The following is an 11,537-nucleotide window of genomic DNA, read 5'->3' on the forward strand; positions in this document are numbered from 1 at the left end:
TTACTTTCTGGACCTGGATTTGCCACCCCTGGAGGGGAAGGGTGGAGGGTGACGTTATGCTCACCGTGGACAATTAGTATTAGCGTATGGCACAATTGGGATGGAAACTGGAAAAATACAAACAAACAAGAGCACAGCCCAAACTACAACAAAACTGAGAACAACCCCCCCCCCCCCCAAATAACAACAAAAGCGAAGAATTTATTCGTACTGGCACGTGCACTATGCATGAGCTTAACAAGATAGGTTGCAGTTACGCTTTGGGCCACAGGTGGCAGTCGCGTGTAAAAAAGTGACAAACTCCACAAAGCACCAAATGGGCGAAGCATCAACTACGACATTGAAATTTACATCAGTGTTAACAGCTAATTGTGGTAATGATAAATGTCAAAACCAAAATCCTACTTTATTCCACTGTATTGTTGACCGTACCTGAGATATATTGACCCCAATGTGATGTGACTAACTTTTTGAAGAACAAAATGTTACTGGATATTATGTTTGGAAACAGATATGAAAAATAAACAGATATGAAAAATAGAAAAACGACTGATTATTTGAGTTTCACTTTAAAATAGAATCATTACCAAAACAATTTTGAAGATCCCATTAAGCTTACAATTCATCTCCTGAGGCATCATCTGCCAAAGTGTGTGTGTACGTGCGCGTGTGTTTTATCACAATGGAAAACGATTGAAGAATTTTGTGTCATTAAAAGCTGATTTCCCATTTACTGTGGCCTGTGACAATAAAGTTGCCTATCATATCATAGATATTCTCAAATCATATTGCCACAAATAAAATAAGAATGATTTGATGGTTCAGTTCAACACTTTTTTCCCCTTTGCATTCAATGTAATACATAAGGAACGCTTAGCCCTCTTATACTACTGTTCAGTATTACAAGTCAATATGTGCTATATTTCATAGCTCATATTTGACTGGCGTGTCATCCTTTCATAGACGTCGCATGAAAATCTGGACATTGAGGAGTGATCAAAACATTACATGATTTACATCACATAATTTCATACCACTTAATTAAATAATTAATTAATTATCTCATTCATTATTTCATTCCACTTCCACAGAATTTTTTAATCTATTCCACAGCTGACTGGGAGTCAGTGTAAAGCCTTAAGGACTGAAATGATATGTTCTGATTAAGGCTGTCACTTTAATGCGTTAATCTAGATTAACTAATTACACGCAAAATAACACAATTGATCGCGAGTGGCAAGTCAATGCGCAATTTGGCCCATTGAGTTAACCGTATGTGGCACAGGTGCGTCACTACAGGGTAGCACTACTAGTCACTACGAGAATTGACAACAGCAGACATGGACGCAAGTGCAGCACAGCGAGGAGAGTGAGGCAAACTTATTTGGACCTATATCTTCCAGAGCCATTATTTTGGACGGTTCTATTCTTTTCAATGTACATCTTTCACCTCGCCGGGACCCGCGGGGTTGCGCCGCTGGGCTTCCGTAGTTGCTGTCGCAAGTGCCATTCTTAGATCACCATGGCGGAACGCAATGTCGTGGGGGGAAAGCTGTCGTCGAGATGAGTCCAGGGATGCCCTTACGTCCCCGGTAGGACGTACGGTTTGGGAGATACGGCCGCACAAAGACCTCCAGAAGACCGATGATTTCCAACCACCCCGCCTGCGATGGTTGCTATCCCGGGTAAAATCACGGGTTTGTCGGCCCTCTATATCCGGAACGCAATGTCGTGGAGCAATGGCACCGACATCGTTGGAAATCTGTTGTCGAGACGAGTCCGGGGATGCCCTTAGGTACCCCGGTAGTACGTACGGTTCGGGCGATACGGCCGCCCAGATCTTCACGAGACCGATTATTATAGCGATTATTTGGGTTGCCGTAGTGGCGAACGAGAAATTTAGACGGTACTGAGGGAAATTGTAATTTCCTCAGCATCATCTGGGGGCACCACGTTGACTTTGCTTGTTTGTAGGAGCAAAATAAACGATAAAAATCCTATTATCAAGTATTCATAATCTGAAGTTGCTACTTTAGTTAATCATGGAGTTCTTTCCTTTAATAAGAGAATTACTAATCCACTCATCCACAAATGATTCGGCATTAATTGAATTTCTAGACAACAAATGTATTTAGTAAACACACACATATATCAGTCACAGCCTAACCTATTAATGAAAAGGAATAAAAAATGTGAATCAAAGATAAAAAGAAAACATGCAACCTAACGAACTAAGATAAAAAGGGAATGAAAAAGGTAGATGGGGAATAGAGATGGAAGCATTTAGACCTGTCAATCCTTTGATATTTGAATCAAAGGGTTGCGCCAGTGGTATATGGTCGGATTGCAATGAAGGCGCACTTACAAAATTGTTCAGGTGCACGGGAGAAAAAGGGACTTGCCGAGCGTTGATCCTCAGTTGAAGAAAAGTCTGTTGGAGGCGATCTGAGCGGTTGGCGCACGCGAGGCAGGTCCAAAAAAGTCCAAAAACAGGGTGAGCGGAAGGGGGCACGGAGGCGGGAACCTGGCCCACCCATCAGGGCCAGTCAGGAGGGGGTCCAGGACGCCAAACGAGGGGAGCCCGGTGGCGTCGGTCAGGAGGGCGTCCCGGACGCCAGACTGGAGCAGGAAGCGACTGTGGCAGCGTCCGCCAGACGAGGATCAGAGGACAGCCGCAGGGCGTGCACCGCCGGTCCATAATCATGGGCTTGAGACCGCCATGGCAGAGGCGAAGAGACTTGGCACGGCAGCGGCACAGGTGAGGAGGGCCGGGACGGCAGCGGCACAGGCGAGTAGGGCCGGGACGGCAGCGGCACAGGCGAGTAGGGCCGGGACGGCAGCGGCACAGGCGAGGAGGGCCGGGACGGCAGCGGCACAGGCGAGGAGGGCCGAGACTGAGGCTGCCGCGGAGCCGGAACGGGGACTTGAGGCTGCCGCGGAGCCGGGACGGGGACTTGAGGCTGCGGCAGACGTGGTTCGGGGACTTGAGGCTGCGGCAGACGTGGTTCGGGGACTTGAGGCTGCGGCAGACGTGGTTCGGGGACTTGAGGACTGTTTGACCTGACACCCAAAGCGCCACCAGCCAAAGCCAGGTGCCGCAGGGCTTCGTCCAACAAAGCAATCATCAAAGCTCCGGAGGCAAGTATTTTTTTGTGGCATGACAGAGCTCCCGCTGGGTCCTTCTGTGGTCAGTTCATTCTGTCAAGGGGTAAAGTTTGGTGGAGGACCCAAATGCAGGGAAGCAGGGCAAGGAGGCAGAGGTGATGGACAAAAAAGGAATTTAATCATTCAAAACAAAAGCGAACTCCAAATGGCAGTAAAACAAAACGTGGGGAGGACAACAAGGCAAAAAACTGGCAGCATGACAGGAGGAAAACGACAATGAACCGACACAGACAGAGGGGAGACAAGAGACTAAATACACACACACGCTAATGACAACAAGACACAAGTGGCTGAGGGCACTGATTGGTTGACACGAGGAAGGGCAGGATTACACTTAACAAGACCAATGGAGACACACAAGGAAAAACAGAACCCAAACATGACACAATGTAGTTCGAGAAATGTTTGATTGCCCATACTGTGGAAAGCAGGGTGTTTTCGCAGTCAGGGTATTTCAACTCTGGGCCGTTGAACGTTTTACTGACGTACACCACGGCATGTTTGTCCTGGTCGTACATTTGGTCTAGACCCGCGCTCACACAATAGTCGGAGAATCCTGCTTCCAAGAAAACTTCCCTGTTGCTATCAGGGTACGCAAGACAGGGGGCGGAGCTAGGAGTGAACCAACCCCCAAGTAATTTGCTTCGGCTTGTCGAAGTTGTTCTTGTCGGTCGGTCAGTCAGATCAGTCACCTCTGATTTCAGCTTATGAATTTTGTCAGCAGCGGTTCGCAGCAGTCTTTCTTGCTCTCGATTTGTGTCTTCGGCGGATGCGAGAGCTCGGGTTAACTCACCAATCTTTTGAGGAGAGTCATTGTCGGATGCAAATTCGTCTGCATCGCTGTCCGAGTTCTCGGCATGCACATCGTCTGCGTCATCCAACTGTGCCCATGAGCTGCGCGAGGTTACTGTTAAGTGTATCAACATTCGCATTTTTAACAGATTCCGCGTAAGGTAAGATATCCTTGGTCAGCGTCTGAACGAGCAGTGCCAGGGAGTCAAGGCTCTCACATGGGCTGGGAGTTTCTCGTAATGCAGCCATGTTGTTAACAATTAACTTTTTTTTTTATTCGACGATTAAACTTTTACTAGCGTTTAGTAGTTAATCAGCTAGGCGTACGCTACCAAACTACCGCTAACAAGTGTTATCGTCAACAATACACACTGGGTTCAAGCTGTCAGAAAGGAAACAGAAAAACAAAAGAGAATATTTGCAGCAAGAAGGAGGGAACACGGAGCGAGGCTACGCAATCCCAAGTAGTGAACAATCTATCCCAAGCTTATCGAAATTCAATTTGATTCACTCACTCATTTGAAAGCCGAGGTAAAAATTTAAAATTGAAATGTAATTAAATAAACAAAAACAGGAAGGGTAAATAAAATTAAAATTGATCAATAGTCTTAGTCAAATTAAATAGCTGGAGTGTTAGCACAGTATGCGAATGTCTCTTATGGATTCGGTTAAGACTAAAAACTTTAAAGCTGTACAAAAATATTAGGGCTGAATCCCTAATATATCACTTGAAACTCACAACCTTCTTAATTAACTATAAAACAAAAGTAAACAAAAGGGGGAAATAATGAAAACAGAAATAGAATGGCAGAAAACCAGACAAAATAAACCAGAAAGCAACAAAATATTAAAAGGGGGAGGGTAGACTAGAGCTAAACAAGCAGGAGTAGGAGAAAGCTAGAGGAAAGTAACTCACAACAGTGCAAATAATTATTTTAATATGCTTAACCAACAGTGTATATTGTTTATGCAAGCACGCTAACGCTCCTTACAAAACACCTCACACAGGTGTAAACCTTGCGTTGCTTTTCCTAAACCGCGGGCCTATTAATGTAAATAGCTAGCGCGTAGCTACGCTATACGTCATAGGAGGCTAGAACGCGATCGGCTAATAATATAGTAATTAAACACAAGCAGTCAATTAGCCCATGAATGTGTTTAATCGGCGTAGATAATTGTTATTATCTAGCGAGTCCCACGGTAGTTAAAAGCCACTCGGTGGAGAGGGAGGCTCAACATGGGATTGAAATCAAAGTCTGTGTATTCTTAGCATATGGTTCATCACGTAATTCAATAGAGTTAGTGAGTTAGCACATGTAGCTAGCAACCGTCTTTAATCCTTACCAGCGGAGCAAGCTGACGCTTGCAACAGCGGTCAGCTTAGCAAGCTAACAGCAGCTACGGCGACTAGCTTCAGCAGCTAGCGGTGCTGTTGCGGCCGGTGGGCCACGATACACTCATCTCATAGCCTTTGGGCCTACAAGAGGAGGTCAGCCTCGAGGCAGGTTCAATAACTGGGCAGCTAGCGGGCAGGCTTTGCGGCCTGGCGGCTAGGCCTCTCCTGAAACACAGATAGCTCAAATTCACAAGGAAAAGGGCGCCACCTTGTGAGCGGGTGAGCACGGGACACGTCTGGTGTCCCAGCACAGGGGTACCCGGCAGCCGAGCTGTTATTGGGCTCGCGATATGAACAATCACACCCAATACGTCTCCCACGATCGGGAGGAAAAACAGGGACAATACTCTAAAGCCATTATGTTAGCCTCGGGTAGCTACTCCGAGGTACATAAGACAGAGCATCGTCACGTCGCGGTAAACAGCAAATTCAATTCCCAGGAAACAAAGAAACAACTTCAAATTCAGCCAGCTGAAATTTACAAGTTGCAAAACTCGAGTTCTATTACGTACGTCTTCAAAATACAAGTCACTATTCTCACAAACAGTAACCGGTCTTACTTTCTCAATTCCCACTTATCATTCACGATAGCAATTCCCTATGTTCTTCACCTGTCCAAGATGGCCGCAAGCCATGCCCTTACAACACATACAAGATTGTGGACACTCACAATAATAAAGGCCTCACACGGGCCGCACCAATATGTAGCGATTATTTGGGTTGCCGTAATGGCGAATGAGAAATTTAGACGGTACTGAGGGGAGTTGTAATTTCCTCAGCAACCTCTGGGGGCACCACGTTGATAAAAAATCATATTATCAAGTATTCATAATCTGAAATTGTTACTTTAGTTAATCATGGAGTTCTTTGCTTTAATAAGAGAATTACTAATCCACTCATTAAACACAAATGTTTCGGCAGAAATTGAATTTCTAGACAACAAATTTATTTAGTAAATGAAACGGAATCAAAAATGTGAATCAAAGATAAAAAGAAAACATGCAACCAAATAAACTAAGATAAAAAGGAAATGAAAAAGGTAGACGGAGAATAGAGATGGAAGCGTTTAGACCTGTCAACCCTTTTATATTTGAATCAAAGCGTTACGCCAGTGGTATATGGTCGGATTGCAATGAAGGCACACTTACGGACTGGTTCAGGTGCACGGGAGAAAGAGGGGCTCGGCGTGCGTCGACCCTCAGTTGAAGAAAACTCAGTTGGAGGCAATCTGGGCGGTCGGCGCAAGCACAGCTGGAATGCTGCACTGGAGTCTCTGGCTGATGGTGATGGGCGCACGACTGAAAGGCCGCTGCAGGTCTCTGGTTGGTGGCGAGGTGCGCGTGCGGCATGGAGGCCGCGGCAGGTCCTTGGCTGGCACAAGACCCGGTTGGTGGCGATGTGCTAGCGCGGTTGAGAGGCCGCAGTCAGTTGGTTTGGGTGCTGCGGGGCGCCTAACAGCCGTCGTGGAACCGGGTCGGCGGGACGTTGCGTGATTTAGAGAGCGGAAGGTAGGTGGGTCGGCTCTCGGCAGGAACAGACACGCGCATTTTGGGGCGCACAGTGTGGTTACGAGCCCTTGAGTGATGCGTACTTTGGGGCGCGCGGCGTGGCTCAAGTCTGGACCTCAAAGAAGGTAGCCACGTGGTCGCTCTCAGCGTGTTCGGCGACCACATCTCTCGTGATGGTCAGGAGAAGAGAAGAGCAAAGAGGGCTTCCGTGCGCTTGAAGCAGACTTGAGACCAAAAACTTTTGGGATAGCATTTGATAATTTTTGATCAGAATTGACAAGCCAGATGCTTCATTTATCATTCTGAACACATTTCAAACATTACAGCGATCATAAAGTTATTGAATCCGCTAAACTGACTAATTAGGTAAACTTAAATGGCTGCAGAAGTTACACACATCATTCATTTGAGATATACATACAGGTTGTGTACAAAGATAAACAACATAAATCCCTTGATGTCAGTCAAGTGCATAGAGTCTGTTTATGTCCCGAATTATATAGACTTCAGATTAATTACGAGCGGCAGGATTCGTGAGGAAAATACCAATAGTGGCCGCTGGAGGGCACTATTGTACCATAAAACTTCCAAGGGGCTATGTTTCCAAAAACATATGGCTGATTAATGTAAATAGACAAGACCATAAAAGTGGTCTGAGGACTGATAAGCAGTCTTATCGCTAGTTTGCTTGCTAAACAGGCTTTTAGATCTCGGTAGGCGCTGAGGTATGTGTTTCCTGTGGGTTGTAAAAACGAAGTCCCTGCTGGAGGGAAGAGTTTTTCCTTTTTGAACTGTCTCTGGTTGGTTTAAGAAAACACAGGGTTAAGGGACACACACACATTCCCCAGGGGGACGTGTTTAAAAAGACAAATAAAAAAAATTGAGGGTGACGTGTAATATTCGTTACAGTATAGTAAAAGGCTTCTAGTAAAAAATAAAATAAAATTGGCTGTAGATGTGGAGTCATTTTTGGCAGTACAAGCCTGATAATCGAAATCAATAAAGGTCCCTGTCCGCCTCAGAAATACAAGAGAGGGATTTAACCTCTCTTTCTAACCTCTAACTTTTCCTGATTACCAGTTTGTTAGTTTAGCTAAAAAACCACCACATCTATTTATTATCAGTTAATCTCATGCCATCCATACACCGCATCCATATACCACAGCTTGTGGAAGTTTAGATTAAAGTTTGTTCAAAATTTTTGGGAACTAAATAGAAGTTTAGATTATCTTTTAAAATAATGTATGGCCCAATTGGTTTGTTGATGTGCTTATGAAGCACTTATAAGGCACTTCTCTCTTCTTGGTGTATTCAATTGATTAGTCATGCACTACAATTTTGTAATGTCCTGGAATTAAATTCTTTATTTGTGGACCTTTATCAGATATGAGATTAAAATAGATTAATTAGATTAATTCATTAAAAATCCTGTAATTAATTAGATAAAAAAATTGAATTGCCTGACAGCACTAGTTCTGATCTCTTTGTTTTGGTCAGAACTCGAGCTGCAGCGTTCTGAATGAGCTGCAATTGTATGATGTCCTTTTGAGCGAGTCCAGTCAGAAGACCGTTACAATAATCGAGTCTGCTGGAGATGAAAGCATGGATAAGCTTCTCTTGGTCTGCTTGGAGAATGCAGTTCTTCAGTCTGGTTATGTTTTTCAGCTGGTAAAAGGCTGTCTTAGTGATTGATTTGATATTATTGCTGAAGTCAACATCTCGAACTGAAGATATCTTTTGAATACTTGCTAACATTCGCTAGTATGACAACATTCGCTTTTACTATTAAGTAAGCCTGTCTACTGTTCAATTTTATGCATGGAGGGGGTGGGGGATCTCGTTATGGTGTATTTGGACTTTTATGGGGTGTTATGTCCATTTATATAAATCATTTGTAAAGTAACATTAGAGGCAGGGAACTCATCTGGTTTGTTGAGCAGGTGATGTGCTAGCTAGCAGCTAGCAGCTAAAAACACGCCATAGTTATGATGTACATTAATTCAATTTAATATAACTTTATTTATCCCCTAAGGGCAATTAAGAAACAGCAGCAACTGAGCAGCATTACATTTAAAAGAGAATAAAAAGTTTAAAATGAATATACACACGATATGAAAATACACAACATAAATAAATACACAATATCAATAAGGTGACTCAATGAGTAGGATAAAGTGCCAACAATATATATATCAGTGGCGAGCGGTCATAATAATATATTAATGCGGTGCATGCCCAAGCCCTTCAATAAAATCATTGATAATATCTATCTGTCAGTGTCCTCTATTATACAATACCTTACGTCTACTGCTTTTGGTCTTAAATTCCCCGGATTCATCTCGACGAGACCTTTCCAACGGTGCATGGCCTGTTGGCGTCCACGGCCTTGCGTCCCGGAGATAGAGGGCCGGCAAATGCCAGATTTCGTGCCCGAGGAGGCTCCAGCGTTCTCGGACGTGCTCTGCGGGCCTCCGGCTATGCCCAGGAATGCTCCAGCGAATATAATTTCAAGTGGTCGTCCTACTGAAGTAGCCTAATCATCACGAAAACGGGGAAAAATTGGAGGGGTTTGGGGGTGCCGGCCGTCCTCCGGTGCCCCCATCTCCCCTTCTGCCCCCGGTGTTCCGTCCCTCCACGCGGCGGGGGGTGGGGTGGGCGCGGGTGCCCTCTCCGCTCCGCTGTCCGGCCCCTCTTCGGCGCCGATGCCTGGGTGCGGGGGGTCCCCGGGGGCTGGGGGTCGGGGGCTTCCGGTTGGTCGGGGTGGGGTCGGGGGGGGGGGGTGTCTGGGGGCCTGGGGGCGGCTGGGCCTGGGTTGGGGTGGATGGGGGGCGGGGGGGAGCGGGGGCTGTGGACCGGTGGGGTGCCTGGCGGGCCTGCAGTGCCCCATCCTGCTGCATTGGGTTGGGGGCGCGGGCCGTGTTGGGGTAGGGGGCGCTCCTGCTCCTGGGTTTGCTCTCCGGCTGGTGGCCCTGGCGGGGCCCGGGGGTCGTCCTTTGGCGCTGCCGCGGCCTGGGGGGCCCTGAGGTTTTGCGCTTGCTCTGTCCTGGCAGGGGTCGACAGCTCCCCTCTTTGGTGGAGATTTTCATGCATGCCAGATCCACCACACCAGCATCTATCGAAACTCAGACGCAATCTGCTTCTTCCTCAGGTCATTGAATCGGTGGAGGCTGGTGTCTGTGGATCTCACTCTGCTTCGTTTGTCCTTCCTTCCTTTCCTCAGTCTCTCCTTTGGTCTCTTGAGGTCTCCCTGATTTTTTGGATTTGTTGGAATTTAGATGTTTCTGGGGTTGGTGAAGAACTCTGGTTGGTGGCCCGGTGGGTGGTGTCTGGTCGGTGCTGGATTTCACCTTCCTTTGTTTTCTTTGGTCCTTCCTCGGGTTTCCTGACGGCGGTGTTCGGTTTAGGTGAACGGTATGGGATTTTATTTAATAGGTTTTTGGTGAACTAACGAATACACACATGCACGCACGCACATATACATACTCACCCACATACAAAAAGAAAAAGAAAAAAAAAGAGCAATGATGATGACATTACCGAATGAACAATACTGAGCTTTTAGAAAGAAAAAAAGAAAAAAGAAAAAATTAGCAATGATGATGACATTACCGAATGAACAATACTGAGCTCTTTTAGAAATAAAAACATTTAAAAAAGGAATGCTCCAGCGAATATAATTTCAAGTGGTCATCCTACTGAAGTAGCCTAATCATCACGAAAACGGGGAAAAATTGGAGACTCAAATGTAATATTTAAATTAAACTTGAGCACAGCCTGTGGAGCACCACATCTATTTTTGATGATTTTATCAGGATAACAGATGATAACCTCATTAAATCAGTCATTAAAATGAAGGTTGTAACCTTTAACAATTTTGTGAGTTCTTTGTTCAGCTTATAGGTTAATATAAATTGATAAAACACACACACTGTACACAATTATATGGAAGCTCATTCCCACCAGTAAAAAAAAAAATCTTTTTTTTCCCCCCTCACCAGAGGCCCGTTTTCGCCAGTGGGATTTTTTCTCTCTCCAAATAACCATTTCCGCCATTGGAGGAAAAAAAAGTTTAGTTTTTTTTCACTGTCACTGTTTTATGCCAGTGGGGGAACCCCCCCGTTTATTTTGTGTGTGTTTTTTAGTTGAAGAGCTTTACTATCAGACCTCGATGCGGCATGCGCAAACCCGCATCGGCGAGCAAAGTCTGACAGTTTACATGAAGACCATGTCGCACTCAATTGGAATCTAAAAGTTGATTTTATTAAAATATTGTATAATTGTACTTTATATTGTTATATTTATAATTATGTGATTTGTGGTGTTATAGACCTATATGCGATAATAGCCCATCATGTTGAAGCTAGGGTTGCACACACTCGACGGGTGACCAACAGTCTCTTCAGATTCTGTCTATATCTAAAATATTAGCTAAATTCGCAAATTTATTGATCCCTCCTAAAATGATGTTGGTATGCCATTACGCTCATTTTGGTTGATGCACCTGCATCAACAGGACATACAAATGGCCTGAAACTTGAATCCGCATGTGGCTTGAATCCGATAGAGGGCTTGCGCATGCCACATGGTACGACAACGTATTAAGGTCACATATAAATATATTTTTTTGAGGGACAATATTCCGAGAAAAAACTCGCAAATTTGGCACTTATTAAAGT

The 11,537-nt window shown here is 45.1% G+C and overlaps 1 protein-coding gene across 1 annotated transcript; it reads right to left on the bottom strand.

The window, feature by feature from the left end:
• Nucleotides 1-183: 183 nt before the first annotated feature.
• On the bottom strand, nt 184-9,577 carry LOC147157242 (uncharacterized). Its single transcript, XM_086063873.1, has 2 exons — nt 3,959-9,577; nt 184-3,198 (listed from the first exon to the last, which is right to left on the bottom strand). The coding sequence occupies exon 2, from the start codon at nt 3,123-3,125 to the stop codon at nt 2,595-2,597; it is 531 nt and encodes a 176-aa protein (XP_085919999.1). The 5' UTR covers nt 3,126-3,198; nt 3,959-9,577; the 3' UTR covers nt 184-2,594.
• Between the last annotated feature and the right edge of the window lie 1,960 nt (nt 9,578-11,537).

Source organism: Leptonotus elevatus, chromosome 20, assembly GCF_054856555.1.
Source record: "Leptonotus elevatus isolate MCC_2025b chromosome 20, RoL_Lele_1.0, whole genome shotgun sequence".
Taxonomy (NCBI): domain Eukaryota; kingdom Metazoa; phylum Chordata; class Actinopteri; order Syngnathiformes; family Syngnathidae; genus Leptonotus; species Leptonotus elevatus.